This window comes from Oculina patagonica, chromosome 12 (assembly GCF_052425735.1).
Source record: "Oculina patagonica isolate OP01 chromosome 12, crgOcupat, whole genome shotgun sequence".
Lineage (NCBI taxonomy): Eukaryota > Metazoa > Cnidaria > Anthozoa > Scleractinia > Oculinidae > Oculina > Oculina patagonica.
The window spans coordinates 15,523,166-15,545,507 of NC_135769.1; the positions used below are offsets into that span (position 1 = coordinate 15,523,166).

At 37.5% G+C, this 22,342-nt stretch overlaps 2 protein-coding genes across 2 annotated transcripts; one reads left to right on the top strand and one right to left on the bottom strand.

Moving 5' to 3' along the window:
- Positions 1 to 1,277: 1,277 nt before the first annotated feature.
- On the bottom strand, positions 1,278 to 8,202 carry LOC144633598 (testis-expressed protein 47-like). Its single transcript, XM_078492441.1, has 10 exons — positions 8,057 to 8,202; positions 7,841 to 7,913; positions 5,840 to 5,943; positions 5,648 to 5,709; positions 5,318 to 5,360; positions 4,393 to 4,491; positions 3,766 to 3,825; positions 3,557 to 3,620; positions 2,678 to 2,773; positions 1,278 to 1,395 (listed from the first exon to the last, which is right to left on the bottom strand). Exons 1-10 carry the CDS (start codon positions 8,153 to 8,155, stop codon positions 1,352 to 1,354), a joined length of 744 nt encoding a protein of 247 aa, XP_078348567.1. The 5' UTR covers positions 8,156 to 8,202; the 3' UTR covers positions 1,278 to 1,351.
- On the top strand, positions 8,190 to 20,385 carry LOC144633597 (clusterin-associated protein 1-like). Its single transcript, XM_078492440.1, has 13 exons — positions 8,190 to 8,319; positions 8,444 to 8,555; positions 9,387 to 9,471; positions 9,784 to 9,909; positions 11,494 to 11,544; positions 11,673 to 11,768; positions 12,374 to 12,457; positions 12,992 to 13,125; positions 14,208 to 14,265; positions 14,705 to 14,788; positions 15,237 to 15,390; positions 19,475 to 19,536; positions 20,164 to 20,385. Exons 1-13 carry the CDS (start codon positions 8,253 to 8,255, stop codon positions 20,317 to 20,319), a joined length of 1,269 nt encoding a protein of 422 aa, XP_078348566.1. The 5' UTR covers positions 8,190 to 8,252; the 3' UTR covers positions 20,320 to 20,385.
- The last annotated feature ends 1,957 nt before the right edge of the window (positions 20,386 to 22,342 follow it).

The following is a 22,342-nucleotide window of genomic DNA, read 5'->3' on the forward strand; positions in this document are numbered from 1 at the left end:
TTACAAAAATATTTTTTGTAGTGTTTATGAGTTTTGACAGTTTCATATCTCAGTGTTCAATTTAATAAACGCGCCCAATTCGCTAAAATTAGTAGCCGCTAACAATAGTAACCTTAAGGTAAGTTACTTTACTGGAATTACTTAAGTCATCGAAACTGCATGGGAGCTTTCCGGGACTACCACGTCCTCAGGAATCAAGGGTTGATCAAATGCAAGTCTATAATCGAAGAGTCTCATGTGAAAGGGGCGGGGAAATATTTTCAAGAGATGGTTCTCGAGGCATCACAACTGATGGTAAACACGGTGGTTTTGTAGATGGCGTGCGGCCATGAGAAACTCAGGCAGGTCAATTTAGCAAACATTTAAATTCAGTTCTCTTCGTGACAGGAGCTACTCATTTCGAGAGGATTCGCACATTTGCTCAGAAGCCACAAACAGTTAAACAAAGGTATCGGATATGTCTTTCTCGTAGTGTTTATATTTAATTGTTTTGTTCCGTTTTATAAATTATGATTTCAATGGATGAATTAAACTGGTTTACACCGTATGTAAGCAAACACTTGTGTTTGATGTTTTCTATTTTTTTGTTAGTTTTCAGTTCTTGATAATCAGCTCTGATTATTGTTGAATAATCACTGAGCCTAGTCCTTTGGCGATATTTGGCATGCACTTAGCGCCGCACAAAGCTATTGATTTTTGTAGTATTTCTACTAAATCGCATTCATTTGTCCGTGATTGCTGGTCTAACGTTATTTTATTCGCTTAGTACAGTACTAAAATTTTAAAAAATCTTAGGAGGTTTAAAGAGTTTGTCAAATATCGCCCTCCCAAAATCGCGAAATAGCTGTCATGAAGAGGGAATACTTTTTAATAAACAAAGCAACAGGGTTCGTACAGGTCATGGGAATTCTGTGAAGTCATAGAATAATAGAATTTGATTTTCCAGGCCTGAAAAGTCATGTTATTTAAGTGTGGGTCATGGAAAATGGTATTGATTGTACAAAAAAAACGTACCGAAATCAAGATAATTTTTGAAAAATTCCAAGGAAAATGGTCAAATTTAGGTCATGGAAAACTTTGACAAGTCATGGAAAATTTCATGGAAAGTCATGGAATTTTAAAAGCTCAAAAGAGTACGAACTCTGAGCAAGATGTACCCACTATCATTTTTTCACATACCACATACTAAACACGGCGGCGAAAAACGTTGAAAGAGAAAACAGAGTCAAATACAGCCATACGTTTCTGAATCTGAGTTTAAATACAACACCATGAACTACGGAACACAGAGATTTATTTACATGACAATTTACAAGAATACATCGACAAATACAATCCACGAAGTACAACTCTAACTTAAAGGAAAAAGTCGCGTTTGCATTGGCCAAGCCATTTCTGTTGAAAAAAAAAATGTTAAAGGCACAGGTTAATGGGCATGAAACAAGATTTTTATAATCAAATCAATGGCTGAAGTAACCTTCTCCCTTTCTAGTATTTACCCTATTCTCAAAAGAGATGAGCATAAATCACTGCTTCATCATTTTCAGCAAAATAGAGTGCAAATTGGGTATTAACTAAAAAACACAAATTGGAAAGACCCTTGAGTAATGGCAAATGTTTTCCAAAATCAGCAAATCGACCAAAAGAGATGGCGTTTTCATTATAATACCATTTATAATTCGGTTTTCGATTATTGTTTTCCCTTGATTAGAGACTGGAAATGGGAGAAAGGAACTAAAGTTGCAACAACGATTTTTCGCGCAACAAATCGTTCACCGTGTAGCATGGTACCGGGACGATTTTTTGCGCAACATTTTACTCGGCAACACGTTGCGAGTTTTTGAAACCAAGTCAAAAACTCGCAACGCAAGATGACGAATATTCAACAGGTTGGCTCAAGTAACAGGGCCACCGTCGATTTCTCGCGCAACACCTTCCCAGAATTCTGTTCAACATGGACTGCACGCGCGCAAAATGTTGCAAGTTGGCGTTGCGCTGAAAATCGTCTCGTATAACATGCATGTTGCCAAGTACATTTTGTACGATGTTGCGTAGCCTGCGAGCAGGCTCTCTATTCGGGAGCAACGTGAATATTGAACTTAACGAGCGCCGAAGGCGCGATCCCGCGAGTGCCGAAGGCGCGAGTGCGTGGGCGAAGCGCGGGCTCGCTTCGCTCGCCGACTCGCGCCTTCGGCGCTCGAAGAGTTCAATATTCACGTTGCCCCCGAATAGAGAGCCTGCTCGCAGACTAGATGTTGCGTGAAAAGTTGATTCGCTTAACATACCACGAAAAGTTGACGCTCAAAACGACTACCAAAAGGACTACCTCAAAACGTAGTCCACAATTTCCGAACGTTTTTTTTCGGTAATCTGTTCCATTTGCTTTCCAACCGAAACTCTCGGGATTTTTGGTGAAATGGTAAAACTCTACTGTTGAAATTTATACACAGTTTGTCAAAGATGTTTGATCATGCAAACTGATGTTTGCATGATCAGAAATTGATAGAAACCACACAGTTACAATTTCACTTTTCCATAAATTTGCCTGAAATTTGACTCGCTCTTTGTGAAATATATGCACGAATTTACGACTTCGTGAATCCCAACACTGCAGACACTGCTGCATTTGGCTCATTTTGAGTAGAATCAAATCATGAAAAAACATTGATTGCCTTACCACTCTCCAGTACGATATCCACAGGTGTTGTGTACCTTTTAAGGTACAGTGAAGGTGTGTTGAGGTCTTGAGAGTTTAAAATGAACTCGATCAGATCTGAATGGATAAAATATAGAATGCTGTTTAGTTAGATATTGGAAGCTAGTGAAACAGAAACTGCCTCTATACATTGTTGCATATTTGATTTAGAGACTGGGTGGTAACTTAACTTTGGTAGCTCAAGGGAGGGGAGAGTGGGGAAGGGAGTATATTTAAGGGGAGCTAATTTCTTCGTTTATGGACATAGACATTGAAACAACAACAGATACTGTGACCCAAGAACTATAACAAAAGGGGTACAAATGCTAAAAAGTATTGTATGTAAAGCAAATTGTATTGTTAGTGATATAAGTAATCCTGTTATAAGTAGTAAAAGTAATATCATATTGCAAGTAGTAAGAAGGTGCAATGTAATTAGTGTAAGTAATTTTATTGAAAGTATTGTGAGTAGTGTAATTATCCATGCTGTAACTGCATTTTTGTGTGTTACAAAAATAGACATAATACCACCATTTGCTTGTTTAGTATGTATTTAATATTACATTCAGATAAGAAAGCCGGCAACAAAGTCACTTGTCTAATCAGTATATTCTATGTCATTTTGAAATGTGAGCTAAGAAATGTTAACTTTGAAACACTTTCCTTCTGCCTCATCAATAAAATAATAAAAATATATAATAAAAACTGTATTTAAGTGTTAAAATTATGTATTTAGCTGAAGGGGCATTAACGACTGCAGCTCAGAAGTGAAACATGAACTGTGTGTTTTAGCTCATTTTTAATTCAAATTTGTTAACCACCAAATTGAAGATTATCTTCCACCTGACTAAATTAATTTACCTTGTCTTACTAAAAGGTCTGGTACTTTTTCTGGTAATTGATCCATGGTATTTGTAAGGCTAATCTGTGTGTGCAAAAAAAAAAGCAAACTAAATCTACAAAATATTCTCATGCTGAGTACCTATAATTATATGTATAGGAGATTTCAAACACATCCATGTTTCAAACTAGGATCAACACTGTGATGTGATCCTTTATCATATTCTGACCTTTGGAAGTTTTGCCAAATATTCTGCCAGCTTTATAACAAGTGTCAGGGCTTCTGTGACCTGAAAAAAAGCAACAAGTTTGACTATCGTGCAAATATAATATAATGTATGCCTCCCATAAATGGGTACCTCCCATCATAGACACTTCCCATGAATGAGTAACGTTTGCAATGAGTACCAGCCATAAATGTGTGAAGTTACTAGGAGTACTTCTACTCCCCCCTGGATGGGATGCTAGTCCATTGCAGGGTTACCCCTGGCAGTAAATTTGGCAGTACCCATTTATACACCTGGGTGGAGAGAGGCACTTTGCCCAAGATCACAACAGTGACCCCAGCCAGGGCTCAAACCTGGACTGCTTGATCCAGAGTCCAGTGCGCTAACCATTAGGCCACTGCGCCTCCCACAATGAGTACAAGTACCTCGATCTCATAAAGGGGTACCTCTCAAAAATGGGTACCTCTCATAAAGGGGCACCTCACATGCATAAATGGGTACCTCACAGAAATGGCATTTCTCACAAATAGGCACTTCCCATTAATAAACAACTCTGTAAGCTGACACTTGAACACAATTCCACTGCAGTATAAGGTCATGAATGAAAATAGAATCATTTTGACTACTAACCACAACATCTATAGGTTCATTGGTTGTGAATTCTTGCATCCTTGACACTGCAAGGTTGAGAGTTCTGAAACTCCACTGTCCAAATAAACGATAGTTCAGCTTCATGCGGTTAAGGTATCTCAACAACAAGGAAATATAACACTAACAGGGTGTCATATAATATGGTTTGTGGTGAGACAGGGAGTTTGAAAGCAAAGCACAAGAAGACTGAAAAGCAAGAACGACTTTTTAATTTTTTGGCCTTATTGAACATTGTCAAAACAGCTCCAAATTTTGTATGCAAGTTCGTTAATGTGTGCTAAACATTGTCCTGTATTTTATTTCGCTGCTCTTTGCTCTGTTTTCAAGAAATAACACATGCAAAAAACTAGATTTTTACTGGCGGCATCTTTAGGAATTTTCTTTGACAAATGATAAACAAAGGAAACCTTGTCCTTGGGAGGAACTGGAGCTTTAAACACTATCGGTACACAGTTTATTAAATTCAAAATCAGAATACCGGTACATGATTATAACATGTTTTTTGTGGTTATTCTCTCTTTCTCTACATATCGTAAATTATGCTGACCCGCCTGTGCAGTAAAACAATGTGCTTTGTAGTAAACAGACATGGCAACCAATTAAAGGTTTTTTGCTATATTATATTCTAGTTATTGTGGAATATTTCTTGGCAAAGTTTAAATTTGTAGCATTCTGGAACTACCTCTCTGTTCATGTGGATCAGCATTTGCTAACTACACGTAGTTCACAAATTTAGTTCCTTTCAACACATTTTTTTTTTTGCTAAATTGCAAATGTTTAAAGATGCACAAAATTTGCCTCTTCTGTTTTCACAAAAGCAAGTTCCCAGAAAAATAAGCAACAATGTGGTATTAAAAAGCAGTTATAAGGATTGGTAATTGCCATATTTGCTTTCAAAGGATACATCACCAGTACATACAAGTATTTTTGTGTTTAGTAGCATACCACTGCAAACAAGCAAAGCAGTTTTAGCTTTTCTAGACATTTTAATATTAAATAAATATAAAATAAATTACAATATCAGTAAATTTGCTAATACAAATATCACACATTTGTTTATAACTGCAAGTTCTGTAGATTTGGTGGAAGATCTTTGATCAGAAGGCACTAATCTAATCTTACTAGTTTGTTTTCTCCCAGTTGATATATCATGTATGCATGTAGAGATTCCCCTGTCTATTGATATTTTTGAAAGTCTTACAATCTCTTTATTTTGCAATTTTATTTTCATTACCTGATACTGTGTTCATCTTCTTCCAAGTCTTTTATTACTTTAAGGAGCATGTTGTAAGAAGTCTGCAGAAACAATGACACCAGACACCAATTATTGGTATTTAATTTATGGACATACTGGGGTATATAGGGAACCCTTACTAAACCAGATACCCATCTCTCTTGGTTACAAAGCAGTGTATTGAACTCTTACCTCTACAACATGAATTATATGAACAGGATAAATCAGAAGCAGTCCAGTGACTGCTTCTCCATGGACTTGTGTTTGTAGTTCTTTAAACAGTCTTTCATAGTGAGCTAAAAAGATGAAGAAATGTAATAATAAGTTGATTATGTTTTGTACATGTACCCTCAATCTAGTAGAATGCCTCCTGGATTGTCATTGTTACAAGCTTTTTATATGAGAACATTTTCTGTCTGACACTAACTTTAAGCCAATGTCCAGGCTGCAAAGTATCATACATGAATGCATGGGTGTTGGTTATACAATTTTTGTGTGCACTGGTCACATAGCTCTCAAGCCTCACATATAAAGCCCGAGACTCACGCAAACAAATGCTATCAAATGCTCTCACGCCGAGACAATAATTATTTCTCACACATTTAAATTTTTTTGACTCAAGCAGCTTATTTTGAAGTGGAAAATTGTCACCAAAGTATTTAATATACAGTTTATTTTGAGGTACAAAATTGCCACACCCACTAACACACCCATGTCCACCCATACAAATACTTCTTAAAGGATCACATTGCTGCCCAAAATCAGGGAAAACACATTCTTGGATTTTTTTCTAAGGGATCATGGCCCCAGACTCTGCTACATAAAAAGGCAGCTCTCCTCAATGGTGGATCTAGGGGAGGGGGCCCCCAACCTTATTTAAGGCCAAATAGAGGCCCATAGGGCCAAGAAAAATTATTTTTGAGAGCAGGCTCCCCTCTTATTGTAGGGTCTGGATGATTGGGGCCCCCACTTATCTGAAGGTCTGGATTTGCTTTTACTCCTGTTGCTTATTCGCACTCTTTTAAGAACTGGAATATCAACTTAAGAGCTTTGACAGAAGCATCTCTATGCCAAAACAAGCCAAATGAAGTTTGTACCCCACATGCATGGAGCATGCATGTTGCTTGAAGATATTGATTGCAGTCCTGCACACAGTGCAATTAGGGGGGGGGGGTGCAGTCAGGCCTTATGGTTAGTGCCCTGGATCGAGCAGTCCAGAATCTGGGCACTTCATTGTGGCATGGGCACTTCATTGTGTCATAGTGTCTCTCTCCACCCAGCTGCATATATGCTGGGGTTAACCCTGCGACAGACTAGCATATCATCCAGGGGGGAGTAGAAATACTACTAGTCACTTCATGCTACAAAAACAGGTATAAGCTCTGGCCTGATAGGCCACTAGGTTCATTTGCAGACTTTTACCTTACATAATGCATGTCAGCACACAGAAGATCTTATCAAATTCTGCTGTACTCTGCAGAACTATTCTGAAGCAATCTGGCAGTTGGTGTACAAAATCCTGGGTAGGGTGGGGGGACTCCCATATGAAAGGGGCAGGGATGCTTGTCTTCTCGCTTAGGGGTATAAATTTTGGGTCTCTTAGGTTGTTCTGGCAGTTTTCTTTTTTTTTTCCAAAATATACAAGTATATATTCTATTTCAGAATTTTGGTATCTTATGGGGGGCTAAAAAAGTTTGCATTCCACACAGAAATATACAGAATGCAGTTCATTTTGCAGGAAGTGGTACAAACTTTGCTTCTTGTTTAATAATTGCGGCCAACTTCCCCAGACAGCTGTAATTGTATCAGTGTGTAAATGCATTCTAGGCTTTAGGTATCAGGACTATAAATCAGTTTGCTTGTTGACAGTTAAGACAGAGAAATCTTTGGACAATGTTATCAAATGGATATCTCTATTAAAGCCAAGAAGCTGTCATTTATAAGTAAGCCTATATGCATTAACAGCTCATTGTAATTGTACTTATATAATAATATGCACCTATCAATGGTTTGCCCCAGGATGGGGGGGGGGGGGGGGGCAACCCACGCGAATTTGACATCGTGAAGCTCTCCCAGGGTAGGGATTTTGACATCTAAAATGGTCTGCTGGGTTAGAAATTTAAGATATGTGAAATTTGACATTCGCTAGGTGCCCAGGCAAACCATTGTATTGATAGGTGCATAAAGACATACCTCCGATTTCTTTTCTGTCATTCACATCCTGACGGATTTTAGACACATAAACAAGTCGATGGACAAGTTGTTTCTGTAAAGAAGTTACGGAAATTTGTTCAGTAAGGTGTTTTTTCTGCAAAGCTCTGTCTTGGAAATTCCTCGAGAAGAATCGCTATTATATTTTCTAACAGAAAGGGATGAGAGCAAGGAAGAAGCAATGTTATCCGTAGTTACTTTGTTTTGGGCGCGGGTTTTCTCTAGAATAAGATCAAATAAAGAGAGTCTTCCAGTGTCAAACACCGAATCTTCTTCTCCGCCAGGACTTGCCGCCATCTTTGTTTCTCCCGCCTCTTGTCTTTTGTTTCCATAGTAACCGAACAAACAAAATAAACAAATACAGTCAATTAGACCAGCGGTTTCTCGTTAGAGCATGCGCAATTGCGTTGGATCGAGAAAAATAAATCGAGGAACAAAAATGTCGTACCGAGATTTGAGAAGTAAGTAAAATATCTATTGATTTGAATTTCCTCTTCATGTTCTGAAGGGTTAAATCGTTACATGAACTAACATTTTAGACACTACTTTCAGATTTTACCTGAATTTGTTATTGCCTTTTCGTAGATTTCACCGAAATGATGCGAGCCTTGGGCTACCCCAGGCTGATATCCATGGAGAACTTTCGTTCTCCAAATTTCGCTTTGGTTGCTGAAGTCTTGATGTGGCTTGTAAGGAGGTCAGTATCTATGTCGTTAAATACACTTTTTGAAATCTTGATAGAAATATTGGGTTGGCAAAGAAGCGCTTGCATGAAACATGCAGGTGAAAAGTTCTCACAACTGTCCCGGGGACAACTGTATGCCATACATCAAATACATGTACATGTCTTTGTGTACATGTTCCTGAAGTGAATTTGTAAATGACAGCTGTCTTATGCACGTATCGCAATGTTTATGCTCACCAAAGAGTACATGTATACCACAAGATTGCATGGAAGTAAAAGTTAATATAAAAAGCTTAACAACTGATGATATCATCACCCTTTATCCTTCAAGTAATGCCAGTGATAATCTAAATAAATTGTGGAAGGATATACCGGTATGTTATGTAGAGATGACAGATAACAAGAATGACCCTACATGGATATTGTATGAATTTTTTTAATAGTAACTAATAGTATACATGTAGATGTAGTGTGTTGTTGATACCTGATGGTGGTAAACACAGAATTTTTTTAAGAAAATGCTTAAGACTCAAGGGGCATTCACCATCAAAGGGAATTCCACATTAGATTTTATGTAAGAAAAAATGATGCTACAGAATTCACAAAGCCAGTACATATACAAATTGTTTTTTCCTGTATGAAGTTTACTGTGAAATTCCAATCCCAGTAATTTTTCCCGTGTTGATTTTTTCTCTGTATGCTAAAATCAAAACTTTGAAAAAAAAGGTGACAAGTTTAAGCAAACAAAGCACAAGGGGCACCTGCATTATTTTAGTCTACACTTTCTGTAGTAAGGTCAAAAACTGCTTAGACTTAAATTACAGTGCTGTATATTGTTTTTAGATATGACCCAAATGTTGAATTGCCCATGGATGTCGATACTGAACAGGATAGAGTATTGTTTATAAAGTCAGTGGCCCAGTTCATGGTAGGTTTCACATTATTTTAGCTTAAAAATTAAAAATATTTCAAGAGAAAGAGGTATAGTATATATATAGGTATAGGTATAGAGTGTAGAACTCAAACTTGTGTCACTGTCTTATTACACTGTAACACGTTTGTCACCTTTTAACCAAGCTTAACATGTACATAAAATCATTTCTTTCCACATAATCCTGACCCATATCCTCCCTGCTACTCATTATTGGGATGTTTGATTTATTTTTAAAATGTTAAGCAAAGAGAAACTTATGTTTCAAGTAAAAACAAACCAAGTTAAAAAGATCTAATTTGATATTAGGCAACCAAGGCACATATAAAACTGAACACTAAGAAGCTGTATGGTGCTGATGGTTATGCTGTCAAGGAGTTACTCAAAGTTACATCTGTTCTGTACAGTGCTATGAAGACTAATGCTGGAAATGAGGTACACAGTTTTAAAACATTAGCTATAAATAGATTCTGCAAGAAGTCAAATGTAGTTACTTAGCCTGCGAATACAGCGCCTCTCATTCGCGTCCCGCAACGAAGAGCGAAACACGAAGAGAGACGTCTGCGATTCACGGCCAGAAATTCCATACTGATGACGTAAATCTGTCCAGAATCCGGACAGGAGCGCTGATTGGTCAGCTAGTTAATTTACATAATGTATGCGAAATATAACACTTCATTACACAAACGGTAAAAAACCGGATGTTATTGCGGACTAAAAGTTGACCGGGGAAAGGATCGTGAAACTACACCGAAGCTATACCTTAGAATTTCTATAATATCTATAATTCATATGTAATTGGGAAACAAAAAGAAACTGCTTTATAACAAGATGAATGACCTCAAAGATGTACAGAAAGGACGCGCCACAGCGGCCGTTAAAAATAGATCAATTTTGTCACCTAACTTTTATTGTTGACATAAAGGCAGCCGGCAAAACAAACAAGCAACAAAAATGTGAAATACAGATAACCTGAACGACCTGAACCATCCACAACCAAATTAAAGAATACATTCTACTGAAAAACAGAATTTTAATTTAACAAACAGCGGGGAAAGAAGAAACTAACTCAGAAGAATTGTTATGATCGTTGTGGTATCGGTATTTACGGCCCAACACCTCCGAGAGTTGCGCTCAAGTTCCAAAACAATGTCATCTAGTGATTTCGCAGCTTATTTTTCCAAATTTTACTAATGTGCAACTCATATAGGGATTTCTAATTTTCGCGATGAAGTTGTCCGGTGTAAATGACCCCTAAATTTGTCCTTGACTGCCTTGAAAGTGTTTGTGATCAAGCAAGTAATGTGCGGCTGAAAACAAAAAATATAATTATGCAAGACCAACTGCGTGTGGTGTGGGAAATCTAATTAGTGGTTAACGTCATCAGTATGGAATTTCTGGCCGTGAATCGCAGACGTCTCTCTTCGTGTTTCGCTCTTCGTTGCGGGACGCGAATGAGAGGCGGCTGTATTCGCAGGCTAGTAGTTACTTCACCAAGAGCATTGTGTGGTTCCAGAAAATATCCATACTCCCCCCACAGAAGGGATTGGAAATTCCAGGGAGGAGGGGGGTCACAAAGACCCTAAACTTTAAAGCAATGTATGAAGCTAAATTGGAATTTCCAGAGGGGTGGGGGGTCATAGGGCAAATTCCTTCTGTGGTGGGAGGAGGGGGGGGGTATGGATATTTTCTGGAACCACACATTAATTTTAGCAATTTGCTGGAAACAACTGATAATACATAATAACAAGACCTTGTCTGAATCATTTGCAAACTTATTATTGCCTGATGCAACAACAACACAATTTTATTTACCTTCAGTTTGTAAAAAAAAATATTTTAGTACAGGAATAATACGAAGAGCTATTGTTTATATTTGAAACAGAAAAAAGATAGAATAGAGAAGGTGGCAATGTAGAATTCTTTAATTAATATCCTGTATGGAAACAATACTTTATGTCATGCTTTTCATCAGAGGTAATTTGAGTTAATACTGATAATTACCATTTTAATTTTTAGGTAGACGAAGAGTCTAATGTCAGTTCCTTGACATTTGATATTTCATCAAGAGTGAGTATCCTATCCTTGGTCACAGTTGTTTCATTTTTCATTTTTGTCCATTTTAAAGTTATTTTACTGTTAATCATAGCACTTGATCAACTCATGCAATCTTTTGTTCTGTATATTTTTCTTCTCAGATAAGTGATTTAAAAGCATCACGTCAGCTTGCGTCAGAGATAACATCAAGAGGAGCAGCACTCTATGACTTACTGGGTAGAGAAGTGGAATTAAGGGTCAGTCGAGATTATTAATAATATTTACTTACTGCTAAGCTCTCAGTTAGTCCTTCTTAAATCCTTCAATGGTCCTGCCTTTAGTGAACAAAGTCTCCCTTCACATGTTTACCGATAATTCTTTCTTTCATTCATTCTTTCTTTCGTCTCAAATTCAACCCAAATGATCTCATACTGATCAGATCTGTGTAATTTGTCCCATGAATGTTACTTGTCCATAAAAAATTGAAAGTAAGCAATACACTTTTATCACCCGTGTAAAAAACCTGATCTTGGCAAGATTATTGGCGGCATCCCGACGTGCTGGGAATTTTTTCCGGGTGGGGTATCGCCATCTTGGCGGGATCCCGGTTTGTGGCGGGATCCCCGCCAGGATCCCGGTCTCTTTTTTACACGGGGCAGGTACATTGTCAATATGGGATTTTATGGGTTAGATCTCAAGTATCCCTTGAGTGAGATAAGAACTGATAATTTATACAAAGGGAGACAATTTTTAGTATTACTCAGGCAGACCAGTAGGTTGTATTTTTTGGTAGGATTCATTCATTTAGTCATTTGGCTATCTCAGGCTGTGGCTGTATTGACTTTTTTTTCTTTCAATACAGGAGCTGCGAACCAGTGCCATAGCTAAGCCACTGGAATTAAATGAGCTGGAAAATGGCATCAAGAAAAGTGTCATTTCTGTGAAGGTGTGAAAATATGATGTACCTAGCATTATAGGCATGCAATGTGTGCAAAGAGCTACAGCTACTGAACATGTATATGTTGTACCATCTGCACACAGTGCATACATATAATTATTGCTGACCTGCAATACACACATTTTGACACACTTTTTTCAAAATTCCACTTGTGGAGGACTGATTGGAAACTGAACTCTTTATACTCAAGTCAAGCATTACAGATCTCAAATGTGCAGGACTGCAGTTTCTATAAAACTTGCTAGCAACCAGAATATTGATATACCAAAACATACTTATTGAATAACCTCATTGACATTCTACAGGTGATGTTATATATAGCTAATTAAGTGAATTGCAAATTTATCTGTATTTTAGTGTTATAGATCATTTCCTCAGCCCAAGGTTGATAAATTAGTTTGTTATTGCTTGATTGAGAAAATCTCTCATATGTCAAAATTAATTTAAAAAATCAGAAATTTACTTTTTCAGAAAATGTTTTATACACATGATGGTTTTTTAAATTGTTTCATTTTTGTTTAGGATGATATAAAGAAGACCAATCAAATGTTGGACAACATTGCATCCGATGAAGCTAACCTTGAAGCTAAAATAGAAAAGAAAAAACAAGAACTGGAAAGGAATCAGAAACGATTGCGGAGCTTGGAGACTGTTAGGTAATGCTCACAAGAAATACTCCTAGTAGCTTTATGCTACTGATAACCTTCTACTTTATTCTTACTAATTTTCGCGATTTTCGTGTTTTCAAAATAATCGCGAAATTTAATATGCGCAAAAAAAGCATTGCGCGAAATTAAAACACGCAAAACTTAATACCATATATTTTATATCAAAACAATAATTTTAGGATCTGCAACTATCCTTGATAAATGTCGTTCTGTCTTGTTTTTTACTAGCACCCTTCCTCTGATTTACTGTTTCCATTAGCTTGAAAATCAGGCAATACCTCTTTAAGCACAGCCACCTAGGTTTCAGTTTGCAAACTCCTTGTAGCAACATTGAGCTAGACCTTTATGTATTTCCAGAAGTTCCTAAGTCTTTTTCTGATCCAGAAAATGCTGACAAATCGCGAAATTTAATACACTTTTGCTCTTTTTTTTTCTTGCAATCACTAAAATTAATACTCGCGAAATTTTGGGAGCTGAATTTCGCGAAATTAAGTACATGCAAAAATTAGTAAGAATAAGGTAGTTTCATTTTAAATTTGATAATTCTCTCCCACTACATGCTTGAACTAAATTTGTGCCTCCGGGGGGCCTAATGGAGGATTTACAGTAATTGCATGAGAGGTCTGTGTAGGTCATTCAAGGGAGTCATTTAATTTTCAGTTGGAATAAAAGCTGTTTTACAGCGTGACACGCCTTACTGTGGCCATCCAACAAACTTTTTACAAGTGTCATCTTGTAATATTTTACGTTTTCACTGCCTCTTTTTGCTAAGTACGATGAAACAAGTATCCATTTGATCGAATTCAACTTTGCAAGGAGGCATGTTCGTCAAACAAATAATAATATTACAAGAATACACTTGTAAAAAAGTTTGTTGGGTGGCCACGGTAAGGCGCGTCGCACTGTAAATGTACTTTCTACCCTTCAAATTAAAAAAAAAAAAAACAGTGCTGTAAGTAAAAGCGAAATTAATTGTAAATTTAATTATGTCATGTAATGGAACTGCTTGTCAGAGTAGTATATATACCAATTTAAACTCCTCAAAATATAGTGTTGTCACATTTCTTTAGGCCAGCATACATGGATGAGTATGAAAAACTTGAAGAGGAACTCAAAAAAGTATATGAGGTGATTATTGAATTGTTGATTTTGGGCCATAGCTCATTTTTGTAGCACCTGTATTTTGAAACCAAGGGAAAACAGGGAAATAAAAAAGCAAGAGAAAAGATAAAGAAAGAAGAACTCTAGGAAGAAATAGTGTTGTTCTCTGTGCATTTTACCTCTACGTCAATTCTCTGTAGTTGCTAATGTACAGTGTAGCATGTGTTATCACTTATGACAAAATTTATCTTAACTGTATCATCATCATCACCACCACCACCACACTGTGGTCACTGCATCTTGAAGGTTTACAAGTGACTGACACAACAAATTTGTTAACTAAGCAAGCAGCTGAAGACTATGGATGGAGAATATTTTATCTTTTTGGCCAACTAGTGTGCTAGTTTTAAAGTTACTATAGATTGGTAATTGCATGATGCAGTGGTTGTTGCATTTTTTATTGTAGACATTCATGGAAAAACACAGGAATCTGTCTTATCTGGAACAGCTACTGGAGGACATCAACAGGGCTGAACAGGACAGATTTGAGGTAAAAAAAAATAAGACTTTCTTATGCCTGCTATGAATATTTAAGAATTTTGGAATTTTTACAGTATGTAAAACCAAGTCTTGAGACTATAAAATGCTCAAAGCAAAATCTTTATACACACAACTAGGAAAACAGAAAGTCAACTGATGAAAAGTGCAGGAAAAGTTAAGCGCATGTAAGCCAAATAATGTCTGGTTGGCTGAAAAACCAAAATGTTCGCTCTGATCAGTTGCATGTTGCCAAGTTTTCTCTGGACCGATAACCTATTTCCATAGCTAGGCTAGGCTAAAGCAACAAAGCTCTCTGTATGCATTGCGTGCCTATAATGCTGGGTAAAAGTCATTTGTGAAGTGAACCCCTGAGTGAAACAAACGCAAAGATAAAACTTATAGCTTTTAGCCAGACACAGCTTTAGGTTAGTTAACAGGGTATGGTTGTGGTTGTTCAGGAGTCGGAAGCAACACTAAGGAATATGCAAACTGGAGATCAAGGCCAAGTACTTGGAGGTGGAGATGAACTGGGAGAGTTGGATGATGAGATTGACGAGGATGATGAAATTGTTCTTGAGGCTAACAACCCACGACAGTCCAACAGACCACAAGGTAAGTGGAAAGGGGTCAATCCTATTCTTTTCTGTTAATGTATTAGAGATAGATAGATAGATAGATAGATAGATAAACTTTATTAATGTGTCAAGGCCACATAGCCTGGTAAAATCCCATACTAATTTGGGGACACAATTAAGAGGAGATTTGTAGAAGAATCCGACAACGTCCGGTAATGCTATGAAAAATTGTTCGCTTATCCTTTGCATGAAGGTAGTCCTTATTAAAACTAAAAACGTTATGTTGTTTTTTTCTTCAAATATTTTTATTTTTCTGAGAAAAACGAAATTTTTTGATTTGACATCTAGACTCGTCTAGACTCGATTGAGAGGGTACAAATTGGGTTGAAAATTGACCATTTTCAATCGATTCGTATGTCAAAACCATCACGCGCAGAAAAAAATAAATACAACCGGTCTATTGCATGACTCTTCCTTGTCCAAATAAGCATAGTCTCAAGAGTTTTGGTTTAATCTAATTATTTTACGGTAAACAAAACCAGACTATTCTCACGCGAAATGAAAGTCGGTCGGTCAAAAGAATCGTCATTTTCACTATGTGCCTTATCTCAGAATTCCTTGAGATAAATATATTTCAACTGTAGAAGGATGATACTTTCAAAATATTTAAAGTTTTGTCTGGGTAAATGATTAAGACGGAATCCACTAGGAAGTCGAGTAATATTTATTAAAGTTGGACAAAAATCAATTTCCAGAATAAGTTAAATCCTATTGCGTTATTTCCTACCCTTAATAAAAGGTAAAGATGTAAGTAATTATCCGTGATAACACCAACAACAATTTCTTATCAGAGTCTGAGAAAATGAATTTCAAAGTTCACAAGGTATGGGCAAAATCTCACGTGTAGCCATTTTGTAAATTCGTCTTAAGCGATTCAGTGGAATTCAGCGGAACTTCAAAATGAGTTTTCGATGTGTGGTGTTGTTAGAAAAGATTTCTTTTGATAAGATATTTGAAGCAGTAACAAAAAAGTTTGCAATAAGGTGGAAATAATTCTGGTACAACAATTTCTTATCAGAGTCTGAGAAAATGATATTTAAAGTTCACAAGCTATGGGCAAAAGCTTACATCTTTTAAGAGATTCAGTGGAATTCAGCGGAACTTCAAAATGTGTTTTCGATGTGTGGTGTTGTTAGAAAAGATTTCTTTCGATAAGATATTTGAAGCAGTAACACAAAAGCTTGCAATCAGGTGTAAATAGTTTTGGTACATAATTTTGTCCAATAACTACTCGAAGTCCTGGCGGATTTCCTCTTAAGCACTTGTCAAAAAATTATTCAAAATCGTACAAAAACGACACAAATCACGCAAGCTTTCGAATGCGTGACCAAAAGTATTACCACCGTATTTGTTCTTTAAATCAATTTAGTCGCAACACTAGCAATACCAAGGCATAAATCATAATAAATATGTTCACCTTTGCTTGATTATGATATCCTGTCCCATGCAATATGTTTTTTCCTGTCATTTCTTCAATGGCTTCCCGTTCAGTTCGCATGCCGCTTGTCGAATCCGTCTGCGACTGGTGAATTTGAAGCAGCCACCGATACGAGTTTAACCAAATATGTATCGTCATGATTAACAAGCCCTTTTTGTGTTACTTGATTAAGCCATATTTCAGGTTAAAAGCCGGCAAAGCGTTTTCGATAAGCCACTTTGCAGTGCCTGTTGGCCCCGTTATTATTCCAAGTGAAGTATAAATTTGCATACTTTCGAGACAAGCGTGACAGTTTTTTATACTTAGGGGGTGGGGTGAGGAAGGGTCTTAAATTTTTAGATGAATCAATGGTTTGAAAACGTTTGGGGATGAATTGTCACAAACTCGTATTTGCTACGTGATTTACTTTACTTATAAGTTCTGCTTACGCTCAAAATAAAAGAGAGAAAAACCGTAAAAGTATTGACAAAAAGCCGCTGTCAGGAAAAAGTGTTGTAATATATTAAAGTTAAACTTTCTAAAAGTCGTTTGCTTCTCGTTTCCGGTTTGGTGGTAGTCTATAATCTACTAATTGCTGGTTGCTCCTTCTATAAAAACCATATAATTCAGTTATGTACTTCGTTATTCTCCAAAACAACAAAGTAAAATAATTGACCTTGTGTGTGCGAGAATTCACGTTGTTTACTTTTAGGAGACGAGACTAATTTAATTTACTAAACTCGATTATAGATGTTTGAATGATTTCTTTTTTCTCACGAACCATTTGTGGACCGGCACAACACAGTCCCCGTAAAGTGCTTTTTCCTTCAGTTGTCTGGTGAACTGTTGGAAACTCCACATGTTCTCGCTGCACTTGGTGTCTCATAGAAGTTTCTTGTTCTTTAAAAACGATACTTGGCAGTCCTTGCTCGTATGATCGACGCGATTTTACTATCTGTCCCTTTCATCGATCCGAGCTTGGAATTGGATGGCGAAAAAGTTCCAGTACATGCAAAGTTCCTCACGAGATTGCTTATCACAGTAAAGGGAAGACTTCTAAAGGAGATAGAGATGTAGGAAGAGAAATATCAAATGTCATATTCCAGAAAACTGGTATCCTTGTTCCCGTGGGGTCAGGTTTGACGTTGTGAAATTCTTTTACATCCCCATGTAAAATACGGTATTAGTTTGTGACAATTCATCCCCAAACGTTTTCAAACATTTGATTCATCTAAAAATTTAAGACACTTCCTCACCCCACCCCCTAAGTATAAAAAACTGTCACGCTTGTCTCGAAAGTATGCAAATTTATACTTCACTTGGAATAATAACGGGGTCAACAGGCACTGCAAAGTGGCTTATCGAAAACGCTTTGCCGGCTATAACCTGAAATATGGCTTAATCAAGTAACACAAAAAGGGCTTGTTAATCATGACGATACATATTTGGTTAAACTCGTATCGGTGGTTGCTTCAAATTCACCAGTCGCAGACGGATTCGACAAGCGGCATGCAAACTGAACGGGCAGCCATTGAAGAAATGACAGGAAAAAACGTATTGCATGGGACAGGATATCATAATCAAGCAAAGGTGAACATATTTATTATGATTTATGCCTTGGTATTGCTAGTGTTGTGACTAAATTGATTTAAAGAACAAATACGGTGGTAATACTTTTGGTCACGCATTCGAAAGCTTGCGTGATTTGTGTCGTTTTTGTACGATTTTGAATAATTTTTTGACAAGTGCTTAATCATTTACCCAGACAAAACTTTAAATATTTTGAAAGTATCATCCTTCTACAGTTGAAATATATTTATCTCAAGGAATTCTGAGATAAGGCACATAGTGAAAATGACGATTCTTTTGACCGACCGACTTTCATTTCGCGTGAGAATAGTCTGGTTTTGTTTACCGTAAAATAATTAGATTAAACCAAAACTCTTGAAACTATGCTTATTTGGACAAGGAAGAGTCATGCAATAGACCGGTTGTATTTATTTTTTTCTGCGCGTGATGGTTTTGACATACGAATCGATTGAAAATGGTCAATTTTCAACCCAATTTGTACCCTCTCAATCGAGTCTAGACGAGTCTAGATGTCAAATCGAAAATTTCGTTTTTCTCAGAAAAATAAAACTATTTGAAGAAAAAAAACAACATAACGTTTTTAGTTTTAATAAGGACTACCTTCATGCAGAAGATGAGCGAAATCCCTGTATTTTAAGAATTGCCGCAAAAAACAATTTTTGTTCGATTCTTCTACAAACTTGCTCTTAATAGGTTTTTTTTAAAAAATATGTAAAAAGGGAAAAGCATGAAAAGGGATCTATTTCCATTGTATGATTTCTCCTCTTTTCTTTTTCAAATGTTCTTCTTCACAACACAAGGCAGTTGCCCCCGCCAGGAAAACGAAATTTCTAACATAGTGTTTGATTTTGCTGGGCTATTTCTTGTAGCTATATTGGAGTTTGCCCCCGCAGCGGGGCAACGCAGACAAAAAATCCTCGTTTCGGCCCTGAGAGCACGAACTTAAGAACGAATCACAGAGCTCAGCAATCTACTAAACCATAGCAAAGGTAAAATTAATTTCCATAGTCAATTGAAATTAACGTTGGCCAAATTTGTTTGATTTTCTTTTCAGCTGCTGAGGCCGGTGGTCGGGTGTTTGGCTCCATGGGAGGAGGAGGTCTGGACTCCGATGAGGTCAGTATGTTTTTAATGAGCCATATTGAATGAATGAATGACGGTATTTATATAGCGCATTTCCATATGCTCAATGCGCTTTACAGCACTTTGCGGGGGACTTAGACAGACTGCAATTAAGCAGTTTACAACGAATGAGGATTTAGTTTTACAGATGCCCCCAAAGTAATTTCGGAACAAGACCAGGCCACAACACCGGGAACTCCATGCCCTACTCTTTGCGATAAGTGTGTGGGTTCTTTAACGTCCCCTGCTGACCATAACCGTGAAGATGCAAGAGACGGGACCTACGGTTTATCGTCCTTATCCGAGAAGACTAGAATGTCTAACCATTTGCAGTTGTCATCACAAAGGCAGCACATTCTCCTCAGTTACACTAAGTCGAGGAAAACGGTATTTTGGGGGCATATATTCGTAGAAACAGTCCACAAATTGCGCGCAAAAAATACTCTGACATTTAGGGTTTAGTAAACACTCGAGACAGCAGACGCTTTAAAGAATAAACGTATAAAATCTCCGACTGAGAAAGTCACTAGTGAGCCTTCTTCAGATGGTTTTTTACCTTCTGATCCTGCAGTACTATCTAGTTCCAGTCGAGAAATGCTTTGTACTGTTTGTTTTTTTCAGGACGAGAGCGGTTCTCTGTCTTCAGGGGAGAGTGACATTGGCGTTGATGATGATGACGACGAGCTTCTTGATGATGACGAGGATGAAGGCCGCGGGGAAGGACGGGATGACGGATCACAAGCTAATAGTCTAAATGACAGTGATAATGATTTCTAAACAAACATAAAGCTGTCTATAACCTGTAAATAGTATGGCACAAAATAAAACCGTTAAAAAACGTTAGATATATGTTGGCTTTCCTTAGTTTAAGTCAGATAACGGTGAATAATATAAACCGTTCCAAGTCTTAACAATCGCACTCTTGTCATCTTGTACGATCATCGCATGTTTGGAAGAAAGCAGGCAATTAGTCAGCCTACAACCCTTTGTCGCCATACTGGCAGAAGTACAGCTCCTTTTAAGTTTTGGCAAATTTGTTCCTCACGACGTTGCACTTGTTTTAAAACGACACTGTAACGTGGTTCACGTCAAAAATTCAAGAACCTAAAGAGATATGAAATCCTACGAATAGTGGTCTACTCTTGCTAAAAATTACTATGCCAGTGTACTGAAGCTATAAACTATTGATATTATTCTGATACCATCAGGAATTTAAGATCTCAACTCGAAAAAGTCAGGCTGATAATTTTCAAGTACTGTTCTTGTCGCCTGGAAAAACCGCTAAAAAATAATCATGGCTCTCTTCTTCCTTCAACAAATTTACTTTATATCTTCATCTTGATGTATTAGGTGCATTTCTTGAACGAGCAAGACCACTTCACCAAATTAAGTACTTTTTACCAAAAACAGAAAAATCCCCGTGGCAGTGCCCCTTTAAGATGATTTTGCCAAAATGTATCACATTTCTACCAAATGATTGCACTTGCCAGTCGACTCCAATTTCCTTTGTTTCACGCGGAAATGGGAGGCAAAAGAAATAGGAGACGTCTGAACGGAGGCTAAAATCCACCAAAAAATTGCCAAACTTGGCCAATGTGTGACCTAAGTCAACCGATTTACTTTCATGCTCATTTACCACTGTAGTGCCAGAAATAAGTAACCAGGCCAAAGACCGTTTTGACGCTTGAAATCGAGAGACTACCTACACTTGGTGTGTTCTCCATCCACATGCAGTCATTATTAATCTGACTTGACTTATAAAAAAGGCCCTCGTTTGATTTTGGCAAGACGTTGCAAAGTGAGCCAAGTAAAAATGACTTAGTATGAACAATTGACCGTTGCCATTATGACGTCACGCACGCGAAGATTTCTTGTAGTTGTGGTAAAGAATGCGCGCGCAAGCGACGAGTTTTTACGCGACCGGAGCCTGGCACTAGAAGCCGGTGTGACTTTGCTTAACTTTACTTTAGGGCTTTGCCCTGGGAACGAGGTTGTCGTCTCCACTAAAACGAACCTCATCCAGTCGTTTGACTTTTACCAGTCTCCCGTGATCGACGATATCTTTATTAAAACTACCAGGAAACTTTTGCACGCGTGATGGTGATAATGAAAACGCACGGTCATTTATTTGCAAGTTCTTCTCTAGGCTCGATTACCGCCGCTCTAAGTTCCGAAGTGTTCAAACCGTCACAGTGCCGTAGCAAGGGCAAAATAAGTGAGCGCCGGAGGCGCGAGCCGCTAGGGGGGTCTGGGGGCATGCCCCCTCAGAAAATTTTGAAATCTAGAAGCTTGGAAATACTATGTCCAGCGTTCTCCAAGAGCTATTTGTGATTTACGCAAATCGCGAATTATTTACTTCCTACACTCTCTCAGCAAACCACTGACGAGAGTATAAAACTTGCAACGTCAATTATAAAATAGAAAACCGACTGTCTATGTATCCCGGGGGGGGGTACTCCCTATAATGGCCTATACGGGGAGGCTCCGCCCGAAAGGGGTACCTTTTTCAGGCTCCAGGTATATAAAAGGGTAGGGATTTCACAAGTTTAGGTATACGAAAGGGTATAGAAATCTGTCATTTAGGTTTTTGAAAGGGCTTTTAATCAAAATATTTCGAACAGATGCAACTTATGGCTGTATTATTTCAATTTATTAAGCGCTACTTGAAAATGAAAATAAAACGTCATGTTTTAAGTCTATACCATGACTTTCAGGTATATGAAAGGGGTACCTTTTTTCATTAATAAGTATATGAAAGGGGTACAATTTCTGGCAAAATGGTATATAAAAGGGTAAGGGG

Coding starts and splice junctions, on each gene's coding strand:
- LOC144633597 (XM_078492440.1), top strand. CDS start 8,253: ATGCGCAATTGCGTTGGATCGAGAAAAATAAATCGAGGAACAAAAATG. Junction 9,910..11,493: donor AGACTAATGCTGGAAATGAG/GTACACAGTTTT, acceptor TTTAATTTTTAG/GTAGACGAAGAGTCTAATGT. Junction 11,545..11,672: donor CATTTGATATTTCATCAAGA/GTGAGTATCCTA, acceptor TTTTCTTCTCAG/ATAAGTGATTTAAAAGCATC.
- LOC144633598 (XM_078492441.1), bottom strand. CDS start 8,155: ATGGCGGCAAGTCCTGGCGGAGAAGAAGATTCGGTGTTTGACACTGGA. Junction 5,944..7,840: donor TGACAGAAAAGAAATCGGAG/GTATGTCTTTAT, acceptor TCATCTTTTTAG/CTCACTATGAAAGACTGTTT. Junction 5,361..5,647: donor GAAGATGAACACAGTATCAG/GTAATGAAAATA, acceptor GCTTGTTTGCAG/TGGTATGCTACTAAACACAA.